We start from the raw sequence: 19,935 nt of genomic DNA, 5'->3' as shown, positions 1-19,935 counted from the left end.
GGCTAAGCAAAAGAGAGCCACTACTCTGGCTGAAGTAGCCATTAATGAGAAAATTATGTCTTGAACCTCTGATGCATTTGAAAAGCGAGAGAACTTTTCCTTCCCGTTGACAGACTGGAAGTCAGTTGAGAATTAAATGTGCAGGAAAAACGATTAATGTCCTGAACCTGCACATGTTGTTATGCAAGTAGACTATGTCTCTGATGATGACCTCTGTTAAAATCCCCAGCTTTCCTAAGGACAAGCAATTGAAATTTTGCACATCTAATTCTGTTCTTTTCCCCTTGATATCCCTCACTTTCAATATGCTTTATTTCTACATCCCAGCCTAACACTGGAACAGTCTCTCACACTCCAGTCTGTTGGTCTTTCCCCTGGAATTTCTTGAAATTTCTTGAAATTTCTTGAATCTTTCCCCCTTAATTTCTTGAAAGGTGTAGCACCTTCCTCTTGCACTCTCTATCTTACCTGACCCCCTAGAAGACATTTTTTTCAGAAATTCATTTATTTTAACAACGTTCTAAATTGCCCAGGTTTCAAATCATCTTGAAAAACAAGGAATGATTAAAAACCCAGCTTGTTCCTTGACCTTTTCACATTCTCCAATTAATATTTTCCTCCCTCTGTTTTGCCTACAAACTCCCTGGTTATATTCTTGCTTGCACTGCCTTGACCTCTTTTTGTCTAACTGCTTTACATCCCCAGAAATCTCATTCCTGCCATTCCTGCAGTGGCAGAGGTGTTGCCAGCATCACCAGCGAACTCCTTCTACCTTGCTCACCTTTTCCTAACCAGCTCTGTATTTACCGATCTGAATATACTTATTACTACTTGATTTTCTCCCTTTTCAGGGCTCTCTTTTGACTTTGGTGTCTTTCTCACCTAATTCCTCAGAACCTGGCAGGACGGACCAGACAACCACAGAAATCTTCTCAGCAGAAGAGTATAAAAAAAGAGGGATCAAGGAAGGTACTGAGAGATATTGGCAGTGACTGCAAGACGAAAAAGCCAGACCCCTTTCTGCTCATAGGCGCTCCTCCTGTGTGAGCTGCCCTTTATCTGCTCTCTCCTCCCTCGCTGTGTGCTGCACTGGGCTGGGCTCTCCCCCCGTCTCCCTGGTCACCTTTACAGTCTATTCTCACAACATGCTTGAACCATGAGGCTTATCAGTGACTACTTGAAAGCCCTGGAGACATATTTAGAGAGAAAACAGATATTAACTGCTCCATAGGTCTTCACATAGCACCTGAAAACCATTGCACTTCCAGGGAAAGCTGGTGAAAGGCTGGCATTTTAAGCACATATGTTTTCCAAATGCCTTCACTATCCATGTCTCCCATATCCCTCTGTGGTGTCTTTAGCACAAGATGTACAGAGGAAAGTCTGATTTATGTATATGGACACTGAACTCCTGCTGAAAGTAGGTCTGTGTGGGTTCTCATATGAAGGAAGGACAAAACAAGGATGTATTTATAGGGGAAAAACAAACAAACAAACAAACAACACAATAAAATAAAATAAAATAAAATAAAATAAAATAAAATAAAATAAAATAAAATAAAATAAAATAAAATAAAATAAAATAAAATAAAATAAAATAAAATAAAATAAAAACAGCCTAAGAAATAAGAAAATAAAATAAAGGATAAAAAATGGTGACCTCTGAGTTCTGGGAAAAGCTTGGCTATTCAGAGCATCAGATGGGAACAGTCCATCAAGCTAGATATTAAACAAGTGTAAACATGTATCTGAAATACTTTAAAATTTAGCCCCGATATTTCTCTAGTTTCTTCAAGAGTACAAGAAACAGCAGTAGAATGGGATAGATTAGACACTGCGACTGAAAGGAGGTAAAAAAGCTACCAACAGGTTTACACTGTGCTGGTAATTATTAAAAGATCACGAGCTTATTGTCCAGGCCTGGTTCATGTCAGCGCACACAGGCCTCATCTTTGTGAGGTATCCGTTCAGATCATAAGCTTCTTTGTGGATCCAGAAAATGCATGTGAAGGGATGGGCAATGACCTGATATGTAAAGGGACAGGCTAGATTTTTTTCCAATATAAAGACATTTACATTAATATCATATCATCATAACTAAGTCATCTGAGGGTAAAGTTTTCCATATATTTTTTTCCTAACATAATACCTAGGCACACATTCCCTGGGGCAATGGAAGATTAGTTTCCTCAGTACTACAGACCAATGCAGTGTGTGCTCACAGGATGATACAGTGTGGCCACATTTACTTGTAGACCAAGGCTGCATCTGGACTTGGCAAGAACTAGAAGCAGTTTAAAACAGATGCAGATCAACCATCAAATGAACATTTCTTGTAATTCCCCAAAGCAGTATCAGATACGTGGGTATGGGTCAGCTCCGATCAGTAGTTTTACTGATGCATCTTTTCCAGGGTCATAGCAGCAGATTCCTCCCAGCTACAACCATCCTGTAGCTTAAGGTGTGCATGCAAGCACAGCCAATGCCCCTCGCAGTGTTATGCTAGCTGTTCGTGTTCAGCATGTCCAATTAATATTCTTATACTATACAAAACACAGGAACACAGGATAGAGCTACCTGATCTAGTGTCAGCTTTCACTGGGACAGCCACAGAGTGTCATGCAGAACCATCTAGAGATACTAGCTTAGCTCACAACTCAGTGTGGTTTCTCCAGAGTGGTGTTAAACATGAATCACTAAGTCCTGCCTCATGGCAGAGCTGATAAGTTTGTATGGAGGTGTTTAAGAATTAACTGGACAAATCCCTAAGTAACCTGATCTAATTAGGCCTCCTTTGAGCTGGGCATTTGACCAGGTGACCTCCAGAGGTCCCTTCCAACCTAAATTATTGGATGAGTTGATGCCAATGCACATATATTGCATCCAGTCCCAGTAATAGTGCCACCTCTATAATACACTCCTCCAAAAAGCGCTAGGACTGCCCTTAGATCAAAGAGAAAAAATTGCATGGGTGTATTGTGGGCTAGCTCTCTAAATCCAAGGGAGTCAGTGGTGGTTTATGCTGTTCCTGAAACAGCTACAGCAAAACTGACTTTGTCATGTACATATGCTACAATTTTTCCTACAGGTATGCAGTGTGCATGGTCTGAGTAATTCTCTGATACTCAGAGAAACGAGAAAAATTCAGGTTCTTGGTGTAAGTAAGAGAGCATGAGTATTTGATCCTGGTCTGTGAAAAGAGCACCTCATTTGCCAGAGATACAAAAGCAGCACAGTACTTCCACGTTTAGAACTTACTAGTTTCTTTACATAATGCTTCAATAAACAAGATGATTGCAGTGAAAGGATTATTCATGTCTGTTTTCTCAAGTGTGGCCCAGGTCTGTGGATGGAGTGTCAGCAAGGAGCAGTTCTACGACAAGCAAACATGCTGGCGGTGTTTAGAAACTCCCTTAGAGACACGGGTCCTTTGTTTAATTTCTCACTCCACAACATGACAAAGAGGAAGAATTTAGGTGGAGCTGATTATAAAGGAGGGAAAACATATCATAATCTTCCTTCAGTTGGCATCCTGGGGACATGAAGGACAGGGTCATAAAGACGATGAAGAGCACAGTACTTCTCTTCATTTTGCTGGGAGTAGTATCTGGTAAGAACATGATTTCATTACGCTGCTAAAATTAGAACACTGTTGGCTGTTGTACTTTCTCTTGGGAGCTTTATAATACATATTTAAGGATCAGACACGGATGGAAAAAATCAAGTAACAATTATTTTTCTACTGAAATAGATTGAGCTCTGTGGTTACAGCAGTATAATGAAGAGAATATGACCTCTCAGTAAGACACTTGGCTGGAAGAGGCACTTCAGTGTGTAATAGCCACTGCTCAGTAAGAAAGTGTTGGAACAGGAAAGGAGATCAGTTCTGCAAGAGACAGTATCTATTAACAATACTGCAGTATCCTCCTTTCAAATATTGATAACATTTCTATCTGATGAAGTAAAATAAGCAACCAAACAGAGAAAACACTGGTAGAGGTTATTAGGAGCGTGTCAGTATTTTTGCCCAGGATAAAAACATGGAAGTTTTGCCAATATGAATACGTACGTGTTAGCAACTTAAAGTAGATCTTCAAACATCAATCTGTGTGGCTGATGGAGTTGCTTGTAGCAAGCTATCTACCCAGGTAGGATCACTTTGCTTTCAAGGAAATGAATTCTTCCAGTCCTCAGAAACGTGTCAGTATTTGGTGTTTTACCTTTATGACCCCCAAACTGTAATCAGGACGCTGCATGTGAATCTCAATGTTTCTTGAAGAATGGTGTTTTTTTGATGTGCATGGTTGCAGAGAAAAAAAGCTTGATGACATGACTCAGGCTAACAAATCACACATAAATAAGACTTGAACATACATATACATCTCAAAGCCAACTTCATGATCGCTTTGTTTTGGGCTCAGAAATTGTTAACGTTTGGGGCTGGTAATTCAGATATATAATTTATTAAATTTCTTCAGGCATAGTTCATCCTCTGAAGTAAAGTGGTAACCAAGGACTTGTGAATACAAAAGGAAGGCTTTTGTAAAATCAATTGGAAGAAGAAGACGCCATTTAGACACAGGGTGGAAAATTTCAGTTAAAAAAAAAAAAAAAAAAAAGAACAAAAAGTGAGAGCTTATGATTTAGAAAGACAAATCCTGAATAAACTGCCAAGAAAATCTTCAGAGATAATATGAAAATAGCAACTCTTTTCTTTCTTCATTTCTAAATGTTGTAAATGATTTCATTGATTTTATAAATGGTTTCCATTAATGAACTCTGGCTTGCTGTCAGTAGCAAGTTCAATGTTCAGCTCCACTTGTGGAAATGTATCCCCAGAAGGCCCTCTCAGCTCAGTCTCATTTGCATGGTCGATTTCTGTTGATGATGTTTTCCAGAATCTTTAAGAACATTGATAAACGCTTAGTCCTTCTCTGGGACTTGTAAAGAAGGGGAAATAGGACTCCATGCTTTGTCTCAGGGACTCATCTACTGTTATTACTTTTGCTTCTTATTAAGCAAAGACACTAATATCCTGTCTTTGATCCCATGGGGAACATTATTTGAGTGTCCAGTAAGAGGAGCAATGGCTGACACACAAAACAGATCATATGTGATCTGTCCCTAAAATGCTCCAAAATGTTGCTAGCGAATCAAAGAAACAAGATTTGGGATGGTTTGGGGCAAAAATCACCAAGGCTTCTTCTAAAGTCATTGAAAGCACTGGAGCTGAACTCTCCCCTTCCAGATTAAAGATCCTGATGATCTTGGAGCAGTGGCAATTTTAATGCCTCTTTGGGAACTGGTGTGAACTATCCTTCCCTAGCCATAGGGGAAAGAGGGAAGTGGTTCCATCCTACCAGTTTAGGAGGCAAGTAGTGTAGTGCACAGGAGCCCATTTCCCTTTGGCGTCCTCGAGCTCCAAACTGAACCTGAGCATCCAAGTGTGGCTATGCTGCAGCCCTAATGGCCTCAGAATAGTTCCTCTGCAGCGCTTTACCTCGTAGCTGCCCAACAAAAATACAGGCTTTGTGAAGCTTTGCTACAGTAAATGCTGTGGTATGAACAGCCTGGCCCTCAAGTGAAGAGTATCTCCCGCTGTCTTGGCACAGGCTGTGTGGAAAGTTTTACCGAAGGCAGCTAGCTCCCTTGGCATGTGGTTTGGACAAGCCAGCAAAGCCCCCCAAGCAACATCCAGTCCAGCCGTGGTCTCCTGTTGAGGCCAGTTTAGGGATATGAGGGTACTAAGATGTTGTTTCAGGGCATGCCCTAAAAGCTGACCTCATTTATATTTCCTACACACTCTTCAGGAGATAAAGCACCACAGGCCCCTGTTAAAATAACACAAAAATACCCTTGATAAACATCAGAGCGAGCACAGATTTTGTCTCGGGGAGTGGGGAGGCCTGACGGAGTAGCAGGGAGTTCACACGAGGCCACGGGATGCCACAGCCTGGCTGCAGCCCGGAGGCTGTGAACCACGGGGTGCCTTTGTGGGCCCTGGGGAATGGACGGCTGCCCGTCCGTGCTCGGAGCAGAAGAGAAACCAGCACAGCCCCCAGAGATGCTGCTTACACAACTTGTCAGCCGGCCCTGCACACAGCATGCCAGAGAGATTAAGGAAAGGGAAAACGGAGGAAGTGGGCGCTGCAGGCAGCGTGGCTCATGGTGAAGATTGCTTCTTTAACATCCCGGCCTGTGTGGTTCAAGGTGGCAAACAACACAGCAACAATACTACTTAAACATCAGCACCCTAAGTGACAGTAGTATAGTGCTGAATTAGAGATTCCTTCTTCTGCCATTAGTGCTGGATTTACTACAGTGCAATGCCACCATTCATACGCAAAAAGAGAATCAGGCCGTTTTGTGCTCATTAATGGCATCTCCTGGCACCAGCTGTGCGCTCCTGCTAGCCTAAAACTCCCCGAAGTAATTTCTCATTCATTTTCATCTTGCAGGAAGAAGAATCCAGTTGCTTAGGGGCTTACCTGCAACAGGCACTGTTGAAGAAAATTCTCCAGCTGGTGTTTCCGTTCACACCTTTAATGTCACCCTTTCTCCACTGTCTTCTGAAGGTGTTGCAATACATCCTACCATACTAAATTCAAATCCACTTACAGAAGCATTTGATATTGAATCCACAGGAGATCTTGTATACAGGGTGAGTTTTACATTTAGCTTGAGCAATGCTCCGTCCTGGAGGCTGATGGTTCCTGGATTACTGAGAACTGACAGAGCACAGTGACTCATCTTTTAATCAGAGAAGAGTTGCAAATGCAGACCGCCGTACTATTTGGACATGCTGTAATAGATATGACAAATGAGTAGCAATAGTGATTATGATTTTAATTGCATCTAGGCAAAAACTGCTTATCACAATAATTCTGTTTATTCTGGGATAGAAAACATGATTTTCTAGAAAATCTGAGGTAAAGAAGGACATGTAGGAGCCGATTCTGTTTTGAGGTTTTATCCATAGTTTTTCAACTTAATTAATATGAAGTCACTGTGAATTTAAAGTGGATTATTTAAACCACATGCAGCTCTTACTTGGACACTCTCACCTCGAATTAAAATGAATTTGACTCACTTCCAAAACAAAGTAAGCTGAGTCAGATCAAAGCCAAGTTTAACTCGGAATGAGGGCTGTGACATATGAGGAAGTTACCTTGAGGTATAAAGTTATCACACTTCCACACATCTGTGATCTATTTCCATCTATTGCGTACTCTTGTCCTGTGGAAAATGCAAAGTAATTTTGGTTGTTTCAGGCTAGTTTTTCTTGCTGGATAAATTAGCAAGTATTACCTCACATTTGTCACTGGCAGTGAGTGTTCAGATGCATGATAACTTGTCATCCCGTTGCAACTCACTTGTATGCCTGCGCCTGAACGACACTCAAGAGCACCTTTGAATCCATTTTTCTGGAAGTTTCCAAGGAAATTCAGGTTTTCACAGAATTGATACAACGGCCCTTTTCTATTTCTCTTTGCTGATGTTTCTGGGAGAAAATGTAGGGGGAGTAAGACCATGAACCCGGGTGTCTGCAGCTCATGGATTGACGCAAGGCAGGGTAGCTCCTTCCAGGCTTTCTCCGCCCCAAACTGTCCCTTATACAAGAGGTCCTTGAGTTGCTCTGGGAGGCCACAACATTTTGGTCTTTCCATTTTCTTTTTACTCACATTTCAGCCAGTGGCAAGGGTTGTGACAGCAATCAGCATATAATCTAAAATACTCACTGCTTACTGATGGAAAATGTCCTGTTACTGGTATTCTCTCCTATAGATTATAAATTACATCTCTTTCATAATGTGCTAATCATATTTTTTTTTTCTCTTTTCAGGTTGTTACCAGTGGAAACCCTGTCCTAGATTATGAAACAATGCCAAAGCGCTTTGATTTACAGATTTTTGTTGAAGATACAACTGGGAGAACTGACCTTAGTACACTGACTGTCCAAGTAGTAGATAAAAATGAACCTCCTGTGTTTCGAGGAAATATGGCAATTCAAAGTAAGGTGGTAGAGGCATTTGAAAAGAACAATACTGAAAAAGCTGACATCACTTACAAAACAGAACTGCATACAGTGACAGTGGTTAAAGTGGTCTAAGAGTTTTCCTTTAGAAAAACGGGAGGAACAGGGTGATGTTTTTATCAAAGCTTTATTTTATACAAATATTTGGTATAGTTAATCTCTGGAGATGCCCTTCTGTTTTCTTAAAGTTTTGACTAAAAGTGATGGAACCACTTAAAAATGTTTGAAGAATATATATATATATATAAACATACATACACACACACATATATAAAAACAGACTTATTTATATCGGTAGATATATATACTATTTTTGATGTGAAGTGACATCAAGGTATATATTGGAAACATGAAGTTTGGTGGGGATGTAACCAGTATACTGTGGGCCCATGTTTCAGTAGTTTGTTGAAACTGGACTGATTTGGAGAAGCAAGATAAATTTAAATAAATGTATATTGTGTGTATGCAAGAGTTTCTTGGGGAGAAGAACAAAGACAGCAATCTGCCAGTGTTTGATACCTGTGTATCACATTTGCACCTGCATGTGAAAATTAAGTGGAAAATCATTCTGAAGAATGAGATCTCCTAGATTGTGATTTATGGTGGTGTAAATGGAAAAAGGCAAAGAAATGTCTCCTGCCTGTGGCAGATGGCAGTAAACCTGGCTACCTTTCAGGCTTACCTGAAACCAGGTTTTCTTTCAGACCACATGCAAGGTGCAACAGAGAAGTCTGCAATAGCATTAGCAACGAGGCTGGGGTGTCTGAACTCATAACAGCACCTAGGCAAGAACATTCAGTAATTCAACACCCAACATTTTTTTTTTCTTTCATCTGAGAATAGCAAGCTGTGGTCTGTTCGTGGTAGGTATTTGTAAGCGGCTGCTGAACCCTGTAGATCTGGAAAGCAGTGCTATTTTTTAGGCTGGTGGCTTGCAGCTCCTGGAATGGTCAGCAGAGCAGTGTGGCTGCAGCCTGGCCATCCAGTGCTGCAGAGGGCAGGGCTTGCTGTAGGGATGGATTTAGCGCAGCCGTGCTCAAATCAGCCCGCTCACTAATGCCTCCTGAGCACGTTGACGTTCCCACTTCCATACAATACTTAGTTTGTAAAGCAAATTAGCTTCCCTGAGGGAAAAGGCCACGTCATCTTCTCGGTGTCAAGGGTGTCTTGCATATCATGGGTGCTGCTGGAATCTAATAATAATTAAACGTGACACTTCAGGGATCGGCACAGCATGAAGCACACTCTACGTGGGAGCTTGTTACAAATCAGTGCATCAGCTTAACTCTCAGCTAGAGCTGCCATAAATTGGTGAGCACAGATGTCTGATCTGTCTAACTGCGTGGCTTTAGTTAACAGTACCAGCCACAATTAGACGCTAATTGCACATTCGTTGGTTATTAAAAAGCATCTCCCTCTCATTAAACTTTATATTCATATTGTTGTCCTCTGGGAACAACTCATTACACTGCTCTGGGATTCCCACTGCTCTGATGAGAAGCAGCAGTCAGCAGGGGTCACAGTGGAAATTAATAGTCCAGAAACGCCAGGTCCAGCAGACACAAAAGGGCAGAAAGCAAATAATGGGATCTAAAGATCTGTTGTTTTGCTAATCACTCTGGCCAAGGAGAGCTAAGCCTGTTGCCTGTGGCCCAGTATGGGATAGCCCAGTTGGGAGAGCTCCTGATACAGAAAGGAGCTATCACAACACTCCTTGCACAGAATTAACACCCATAATAAGGCAAAAGTTCAAGCGCAGACCATCCACGATTTATTTACCTCACAGATGTAAAAAAAAAAAAAGCATAAAAGATGAAGAAAAGCTCTGAGGTCTCCTGGCAGGGGACAAGGGTGGTTGTAGAGGGGATGGGAACCTAGCATGGAGCTATGTTCTCCCTATCTGCATGGTAAAGGCAGACACATGTGTACTCCATACCCCACTGAGCAGCTCAAGGGAGACCTGATGTATAGATCAGCCTCCCTAAGGCATAATTCAGATTGCATCTATCAGTGATGGTTTTCTGTTTACAGATAAGCACTTTTCCTTTTAATCTTTTGAGTGTTTCTTTCCTGTGATGATTTTGGAATTACACTGGTGAACTGAGAACACATATCAGTCAGTAATATGCCTGGACAGCTTTAATTTATCAGTATGTTTGCTGTTGTGTCCTTTATTCTTATCCAATTAACACTTAGTACACTTATATCTGTGCAGCTGTAACTATCTACATCTTGGAAGGTACACGGCCTGAACGCATTTACCAAGTTGATGCAGCTGATCCTGAAAATGGTGGACTCAAAGTAAGCTGAAAAAAAACAACCAGAGACGATATTATTGACTGTTTCTGAAATGCTTATTGCTAGCATCTTTCAACAATGCACTTCATCGTCAGGAACACAGGAAAAGGTTTTGTCAGGAAAAAAGAACCATTTTCAATAATAAATTGAGAAAACCCAGCCTCAAAACTTGGGCTCAAATTGTATTTTGATTTCTCAGCACTCCAAAATTAAGGGGTATTGAAGGCAGACTTTGATATAGTTAATCAGAGATACAGTAGAAATCATGTCTCTTTAAAAAAAAAAATAGCTTGCAAAACATTTTTAGTAGATGAGAGTGATTAAATGTAAGTAAAGTTTTTAATATTGTGTCACGGTGTAAATTCTTTCAAATGAGACGGTAAGGAAACTGCTTGCAAGGCAACTGAATCTCATTTTTGTGACAATCTTAGGGCAAACTGTGACCCCCAGTTAAGAAAATGGATTAGCAGATCTGAAAATACTCTTGATATCAGCAACATTCCTGGAAAGTGATAACTTTGTTTGCAGAAAGGAGAAAAGTAACTGCACTAACCTAAGAACCATTTTGTAGCTTTGCTTTGTTGACTTTTGTGTTATAACAGACAGCATGTACAAGAACAGAACCTGAAGATGTTAATTCCACGTGTAGCATTATTCAGGAGAGCAATTACCCTGACATCCGTCCTCAGGCTTTACCCAGCCAAACCACCAAGCCCCGGTGGGCTGGTGAGGAGGGAAGCAGAGGCGAGGGGATGTATCTCGTGCACTGGTACGGTTACGGTACCCATTTGTGTTGTGCAATGCACAAAGCATCTGCAGCTACGTGCAGGTGCTGACCACTGTGTGAACACTGAGCTTCCACTCCCTCAGGCACCTCATGAAAGTCCACTCATCCCACCCCAGCCTCTCTCTTTGCCTGGTCCTCCAGACTTCATTGCCTCCTGCACAGCTCTTCTTTAGTCTCCCAAATCCAGCCCCAGCCCTTCTTCTCTCTCCTCTTGCATGGAGGTACTCTGCTGCTACCCCAAAAATGATTTTGCCAGCTGTGTTGTGGCTCTGACCTCTATGTTAAATTCCCATTGCAGGTCTGGGATAGTAGGAGATACTGTACCTTGGCCCCTTCTACAAGGCAAGGCAAGAACAGAGAGATGCTTTAACAAAAGGATACAAAAACTAATGCATTGTGCTCTTCATTTCAGTATTCCTCGCTTCCTGCATCAGTGCCATTCCTGGTCTTGGAAAGTGGAAGCATTTTTTCCAAAAAAGTATTTGATTATGAGAAAGATCCACATTGGTGAGAATTTATTTAATTCATGTGCTCTTTTTATTAGCTTACAGTAGGCAATGTTTTCCTATGTAGCCATGGAGTGATTCTTGTTTTGTTTTCTTATTTAACAGGTACTTTTTAAATATAACAGTGACAGATCCAGAAGGACTCAACTCTACTAAAACAGTGAATATAAATATAATTAACATCGATGATGAAAGACCTTACTTTACCACGTGAGTGAAAAACTTCCATTGTAATGAAAATGTAGATGTTTTCCCAGCTTTACTGCCTTGGCACCAATGGGAGGGCGTAACACAGGGCAAGCTAATGTAACAACACAGTACTACTGAAAACTGTATTTTCATTTTGTCATGAATCCTGTTGTTTTTCTGAGAAGATTTGCTCTCGTTTCCCTTTTTTATTCTTATTTATATTTTTAACAGTTTTAAGTTTTCCAGGTTCTGCCCTCGTGCTAAAAGCAACCAAACAAGCTTGTTGTGCTTGTAAGCGTTTAGAGAGGTTAAAGCTACGCAAAGACCTGTGGACAAGTTCAGACAAAGACATGAGTTTTACTCTGTGTGAATACAATCATACAGAGTTTACCCTTCATGCAGATGTGCATTTCACCATAATGATGTTTATTCATGCAGAAATGTCTAGACATAAAAAGGTCTCACTTTTGATCTGTCTTTTCCTCTTCTTCCCAGACACTTACACTTGTAAATGATCCCAGTGCTGTTTGAAACGTTGCCATCTCTTACTGTGTCATAAGCAGGAAATTGTTGTGTCATAACACACAAGTCAGAAATAGCTTTTGAAAATTAATGGAGCTCTAGCTGGAAGCAGGAGTATTGTTGAAAATTTGCAAAACGGGAGAGAATATCCATATGCTACTAGAAGGCTATTGTGTGGTGGAAAGTGCAGTGGGTGGTTGTTTCTGAAGTTGGAGCCTGACAAATGCAGTTCTTAGAGGGTTAGTCTGATTACGTTCTTGATTTATCTTCGTCACTTTGCATGAGACACTGACTGGATTCTGGACACTCTCTTTACCTCTCTTGATACTGAGGCTTTACAAGGTCCCTGCCAAGAATATTTATGGTGGGTTCTCTCCTGATATCTATGCAAAGAGGGAGAAGACAGTGCAGCACCTGGGCACGCCAAGAGGTCTCCAGCCACTTGTTTGGAGCAGTCTTCTGGCTGCCTTGTGGGACCTGAGCAATGCACAGCTCCTGGGCTGAGGCCAAGGAGCTGGACAGTGCTGGGTAAAGGGGTGGAGAATCTGAAGAAGTGGAAGAATAAAATATTAGAAACAGATACGGATTTTTTATTGTTGTTGCTACTTATTTATAACTTGAATTTCATGCATGCAGTAAGCAGTAGGGTTAACAGCTCTCTCCATATTACTATACTGATATAAAAAGGAGGAATCCACCTCCCAGGCCCAAAGCCTGCATGGTCTGTTCTAGACTATTTTCTCCAAATGTTGCCCTTTCTGTTTATTTATCCTTATGTCTGGAATGCTGAAGGAGCTCTTTTAAATATTTATCTATTTGTTCAAGATAACAAAAGCTTCAGTGACTGGAGTATCCATAACACGTTATGTCTAAGGCTCGGATGTCGTATGGCACAAATAAAGCTTGGTATTTGTTTGAATCTTTTCCGCTTTAGATTGACACTAGAGACCAAAAATAGAAGCTCGGTTTGTAAAGAGCTTGAAATTAAATTGCACTTCATGAGCTGTCCTCACTGTGCACATGCATGCCCTCTCCCCTGCTAAAATGTGAGCTACATGCTGGGACTATATATTTTCTGACACTATAATAATTAGTGCTGGGATGGAAGCTGGGGAAACTTGACAAGTTAGAAAACCTTCTTTATTTTCTCCTGATCAAAGCTGTCAAGAACAGAGTTTCAAAGGGTCTTTTTAATTGTTCTCACAGTATATGTAGGCACATCTGTTTTTGGTGTTCACAACACTCCATCGGCATTTCAGCCTTTTGAAATTCTGGATGTTAAAATCAATGGAAAACTCATGGAGCGAGGAAAACAAAGGAGGAGACAAGAAAACAAACATATGCTTCCTTCACAATTATACTGCGGCGTCCAAAAGGTCTGCTTGAACCATACTGTAAAATACCACGGGCAGGCGGCAGGTAGGTCAACAGCAGGACACAGCCCAGATGTAGCTGTGTAGAGGAGGCCCCAGCTCCACAAGCACTCTGTGCAATGGGTCCATGCAGGGCTGGTAATTTTGGCTGTCTCACCAAAACCAGCGAGAGCTGTCCCTCCCGTATCTCCAGTGATCAGAGAGGAGTTTTCAGGAGGCATTTTTGGTAGCAGTGATGGAGATTTGTTGCTGTTTGTTTTCTTTCTGAGTAACTCCTGAGCAATGGGAGAACAAGGAAGCGATCCAACACCAAGAGTGGGACAGAGCCTTAGTAAGTACACAGACTCCATGGCCTTCACAAACACCTTTTTGTTTGTTGTTGGCTGAACGTTAGGTGTTTTTACTGAGAAAACTCTATGAGATTTGCCTGCTGTATGCTTTCCTCTTTTAACATCAGCTGACAGAACAGCTGAAGTACTGTGTCTTCTTAGCCATTCTTCAAATTGCAAGTGAAGACCTGGAGGCATCAGATCTTCTACTCTGCGTCTGCAATTCTCTGCTCCAGTTGCTAAATGCCCCATAATGCTGGGTTTCAGAGGAAAACAAAGGGCTCATGTTTTCCTATCGTAGGAACTATAGACTAGTCAATTAGCTATGTGGTGGCTTGGAAAGTTTAAAGTGCACAAAAATGGTTCGGTCTTGAAACATGCTCCTAATGCTTTTCTGAACTGTTGAACACTTTCAACTCCCTTTGACTTTTGTTAGCAGATGTTTTGTGTGTTTGTGTGTTTCAGTGGAATAAATCAGCCCTCATAAAGTCCTTGCAGAGTTTTTGCGTGCTTGCCTACGCCTGCTTTTACATGTGGTTCAAGTACCATAATTGCATACCTGAGTACCCATGTGAACATGCAACTGCAACCATTACAAGCAATCCTGCACGATTGCCTGCCAGACCGTACCTGGGCCGTAAAATTCACTAACTTCATGGGAAATCTGGGAGCACTGGCATATCAAACAGCAGCACTAAAGAACCGTTTTCTCCATGTAAAATGAATCAGACAGATGTTGCAGAGAATTTGGAGCAACATCATGAGGACATCTGGGGGACACCCACAGCAGGGCTCTCTCTTGCCTCTGCCTACTGCAGGGCCAGCTCAAGCTTTTCAGTAATACTGTTGTCTCCCAGATGCCTCCAGCATTCATTCCAAAATACAATTAATTGCATTAGTGCTTCTATTTTTGTTTTTGTCTTGCAGAATGACAGCATGAGAGCAAGTGGCTTTACAGGCTGGTGGCTTTACAGGGAGACAAACTGCATGACTTAACAGCCCCTTCCATTTTCAGCTTCCACAGTTCTGTGAAAGTCAAATTGCTTTTCCTGTGACAAGTTGCAGGGGAAGGGAAGGACACTTGGTTGTGTGGTTTTGTCATGCTTTATGCCCACATTCCAGTTCAGCTACTGCTACAGGTCCAGCTGGCAGAACCAGTGACTGGGATATTTACCCTGACATCTCCCAGCCCAGTGTGGCCATGGCTCTGCTGCTACAACTGGCTGCTTGGCTAAGTCTGTGATCAGCTGCTCCTGCAAACACAGACATGCCCTTTGCTGAATTTTGCTTTCTCTTGTAGAAAACAAAGAATCTACAAGATTCCAGAAGAACAAAGCCCAGGGACTGTGGTTGCCAATATAACAGCTAAAGATCCTGATGATGAAGACTCTCCTAGCAGACTTTTCTACAGCATCCAGTCTTCTGTCCCATATTTCTCCATAAATCCATGTAAGACAAAAAAAATCATATCTTCTAATACACCCCCCACCACACAGCAAAAAATGATTTTGCCTGAGTTTCTCGGTAGGTTTTTAGGGTCAAGTTCTTCCATCAGCTGAACAGGGTTAAATAAGATATCTTAAAGAAAGTAGACCAAAGGTGACTTATTGACAAATACTGACTGGAGTCAGTATGGCTGGAGGTTGATGATCCCTTGCATGGAAGTAAGATCAGCTGCCTTCTTTTTAATCTCTGAGGATTTTAATCTCTGCGGTCCTTCTGGGGCTCTTGCAACAGCTGCAAGTAGTTAGACCACAATTGGCTCTCTCCTACCTGAAATCTGCTCTAGCACTGAGATGCACAGCAAATCTACACCTCAGCTTCATGGCTCTATTTATGCCCTTCCCCAGGCAAGGCCATTAAAAAGAGTTACCTCTCTTGTGCTGTTTCTATGTTCTCTGGGGTGCACATGCCACTGACCTGAAGATTTTCCTTCTAGGGCTGGCATTCAGTGACTGCTCTGTCCCTCACCTGCTATTGTTTTAGAGCTGCTGATCACAGCTGTAAGAGATGCCATGCAGCACAGTGCTATGGGGGATCAAGATGATCTTTCTATGCTTTGGATTCCCTATGCCCTTTGGCCATATGTTGCTACTGCCCCCCTTAATTGCACCCCAAAAGGCAGAGGATATACAAACTGTTCTTCACCTCCTCAGTACTCTAGGAATAGTATTGTGCTCTGCCAGAACAATCTTCTCTTTTTTGGACAGAGGCTAACAGAAGTGAAAAAAAAAAACAACAATAAATTAATTGCATGGCTGACCAGAACACTTGGCAGAAGCTGAGAGCAGATCTGTTGATGTATGAGTAGATTTAGAGGTGCTGAAGGATGCTTGAATGACAGCACCAGAAAGTGAAGCCATTTTACTAGATAGAGAAAAAGGCATTAGCAGCTCACTGTCCTTGATGGTCTGCAAGTGCACTCAACTCTGACTTGCCCTACCTCTTTGAGAGTGTAAGGGAAATCTGAGGCCTCTGCTGAGGCCACCACTGGTATATTTTTGAGCAATGGTTATTTATCCATGAAAGTCTTACACAGAATTTTCAAGGCCATCGTGTATTGTTTTTAAAAATAACTAAACCAGCCATGACTTCCACAGAACAGAATAATTTTTTGTCCGCCACTTGTCTGCTGAGCTCTCCCATCCTTCCGCATGTACACCATGAGTTTTGCTGTCTCCCTGAGGGTGAGTATCTAACTTCTGGCTGCTTTCTGCCCAGCAACTGGAGTGCTGCAGGTGACCAGGAGACTCGACAGGGATGTCCCTCCCCTGAAGCTCCACCCTAACATCTCAGTGATAGTGCGGGTGGAGGACAGTCCCAGTGGTGGCCACGCCAGTGAAATGGAGATCATCATCACTATTGAAGATATCAATGACAACCCACCAGAATGCATCCCCTCTACCTTCAGGTATTGAGGCTCTTGTTGCCTGAGTGCCACCTTGTTGTCCCAGCCCAGTGACACATCTAGGGCACATCATTTAGGGTCCTCAGACCTACAGCTAGATGTTCAAGTGGATATTTAGCATTAGCCTTTGAAGGTTAGTGTTCACTCTAAGTACTTTAGGACAGAAAGTTCACTTTTCTGACTTGTGCAAACTGAAATTTGGGCTAAAAATATCTCTGTATGGTCAGATACGGTATTTATCTTTCTCTCAGATACCAAATTCATTAGGGTATCAGAGCCATATGATTTACAGAATTACTTTTCTGACCCATACAGATCCAGGCTCCTCCCTTTTTACTTTATGTTAAACTGTGGGGAATCACTCACCAGGGTAAGCTTGCCAGGCAGTTCTGGAGTTTTATTTTGAAATTTCTAAGCTTCTCTTCTGAATCTGTTTCTAGTGGCCTCCATGGTGTTTGTCTCATGAAATCTGTAAGGTCTTCAGAGTCCAGATCACCTCTTGTCCTGTATCCTCTGTACATGGTAATTTAGCCATGGACTTTTGCAGTGGCTCTGAACTCTCTGAGACCCTTGTGATGATCAGCTGGTTTACGTTTGTAGATGAGGATATGACATTATCTTCATTTTATAGAAATACTGAGGTCAAAACTGAGCAACAGAAATTGTCCATCTGAAGTGTCTGATGTGCCTGTGCTGCAATCTTTCAGGGTACACAGCGCTGCATAGTGCAGTTCTCAAAGAGTTCAACTGCACACGTGGTAGTCTGTTCTGCAGGTAAAAATCCAGTGCCTCAAGCCAAGACCCTCTGCAGTGAGGGATTCCTGGTTAGTGGGTATCTGTTTAAACTGCTTGTTCACTAACTAATATAAATGTCTTGCATTTAAATCACGTAGTTTTGTGGACTGGCAGGAAGAGAAATGAATTCTTTAGAGCACTGCTTAGTTACAACATCCATGACAATAACAGAACAGTCTCATTGTTATCCAGTGAGCTCAAACTTTGATCTAAATGAAGCAAAAGTTTTCTGGGGAGAAAATGAGATGAACTAAAGAACTACAGTTCTGCACAAGGAAAAAAAAAAAAAACATCAGGTCTTAATGACTTTACGACATTTAGTTAGTTCTTCTGTGTTTTTTTTGTTTTGTTTTGTTTTGTTTGTTTGTTTTTTGTACTTAATCCTCTTGATTAAAAAAAATGAAATCAACACCTTCTGTTCCCAATTCCATCATGTGCATCACGGGGACCCTCACTGCCAACAGCAGGGACAGAAACGCTAACTTCACAAAGTACCAAACAGTCCAGGTATTAGTTAAGGAGAAAAGAATGAGGTTCTCTTCAGAAAAACATAACACACTGAAGAAATGAGTGTTGTAAAGACATTTTAAAATACTAATTAGTAATTGAACTAATTACTCATTAGTAATCTTGAACGTTAAGATCTCGTGGCAGCTTCTGAAGTGAAGCGGAGTTCCAAGTTTTTGGTTTGGGTCTGGCTAAATGTTTGTGTCCTGCCCATCACACAGGGCTGTTATCCACCACAGCATATGGTTCAGATTCTAGGTTGCTTCATCAGCTGTTGTCTATTTAGATCTAGGATTTCACTTAGAAAATAAATGGAAGTCAATGTTTTGGCATGTAATATATGAAGAGTTCAAGGGGAGAAATATAAGGAGCTCTGATGGGAAACATGTTTCTTTTAAACAGGAAAGAGATAAATGAAAATACAACTGCTGGAACATTTCTTCTTGATCTCAGAAATTACTGTAAAGATATTGATGTTGATGTACCAAACAATCTATTTAATTTCACCGGATTATCTGGTTTTGGAAGCAATAACTTTGCTCTGGAGTCTACTGGGTCCGGAAGACTTGTGGTCAGTCATTTGTGGCTTTATGCTAGATTGTCTCATTAGGAAAGCAACTTATGAAATATCACTAAGTCATTTCTTACTTTGTTGTCTGAAAACGAAAACAGAATTACTGTAATTCATGTCACAGTGGAGTGAGATGGGGAGAATGGCTGTTTTGACTAGATGTGAGCTACGTACCATTTGGTAGGATGATTTCTATGGATTCTACAGAATTTGGTGAACAGAAAACTGTCTTCTCCCATTTTAAATCAAAGTGCTAGATATGACTGAAAAAAAAAAAAAAAAAAGATTTGGGGGTAGTGGTGGTATGAGACACCAGCTTTGAGATAAATAAGCAGAGAAATCTGATGTTGCTTCATACCCATTTATTCATGACAGACCATGGAAGATCCTTGGTCTTCAGCAAGAAGAAGCAAAATACTTGAGAAATCCCAAACATAGGAACTGCTTCCCAGCTTCCTTGGTCAGAATTGTAAAACCACTTTGTGTGATAAAAATTCACCAAAGTGTGGTGGGATTTGCACATGTGTGATTTTGCGTGTCAAAACATGGCTTCCTTATGCTAATAGCTGCTGCAATATTTGCATTTGCCAGAACCCCCACCAGCTGCTGGACAAGTGCAGTGGTGGTTGCTTTGTTAATTTAAAAAGAACCACAGACAAGTACAGGAAAAAGGAGGCATCACAAAAATTAGCGAATAGAAAGGCATTCTGCCTAAGGGACAAGGGTGCTACAGGAGCAGTAAAATAATTTTGTATGGTTTACTTTGATTTCTCATCTGAAGTATAAATGTTGATGACCATTGTCCTTATCTGCTTCATCTACCAACACAAAAAAAAAGAGAGTTTACTTTGCTGCACAGGACATGATTGTTGTCAGCCTTTCGATTACCATGTTTGTGTAACGTAACAGGTTATCTGAAGTGTCCCATCCCTCCAGGAGTTTCCCTACAGACAATAAACAGTGGATGCCTGTGCTTTAGTGCTTCTGCCCCAGAGTTTATGAGGCTCCTGCAGAGAGACAGAGCTCAGGAGATGAGGATTTAAATCTCTGTGTGAGCCACTGCTTGGTAGCTACTTGGTTCCTGGACAAACAGTTGTAGCCGAACCTGATACCTA

General features: G+C 41.5%; 1 protein-coding gene across 1 annotated transcript in view; it reads left to right on the top strand.

The window, feature by feature from the left end:
- Positions 1-3,540: 3,540 nt before the first annotated feature.
- CDHR3 (cadherin related family member 3) overlaps positions 3,541-19,935 on the top strand; it is a gene marked incomplete at its 5' end in the record, with an annotated part of 32,324 nt that continues 15,929 nt past the window's right edge. Inside the window, 9 exons of the mRNA XM_082764754.1 lie at positions 3,541-3,610; positions 6,459-6,661; positions 7,844-8,012; positions 10,251-10,336; positions 11,533-11,627; positions 11,732-11,836; positions 15,340-15,488; positions 16,761-16,950; positions 18,652-18,820. Coding sequence (XP_082620880.1) covers positions 3,541-3,610; positions 6,459-6,661; positions 7,844-8,012; positions 10,251-10,336; positions 11,533-11,627; positions 11,732-11,836; positions 15,340-15,488; positions 16,761-16,950; positions 18,652-18,820 — 1,236 coding nt within the window. The remainder of the gene's footprint in view (positions 3,611-6,458; positions 6,662-7,843; positions 8,013-10,250; positions 10,337-11,532; positions 11,628-11,731; positions 11,837-15,339; positions 15,489-16,760; positions 16,951-18,651; positions 18,821-19,935) is intronic.

This window comes from Aythya marila (genome assembly GCF_965140915.1).
Source record: "Aythya marila genome assembly, chromosome: 1".
Taxonomy (NCBI): domain Eukaryota; kingdom Metazoa; phylum Chordata; class Aves; order Anseriformes; family Anatidae; genus Aythya; species Aythya marila.
The sequence above is the reverse complement of the archived record's forward strand: the minus strand, read 5'-3'. Positions and strand labels throughout refer to the sequence as shown.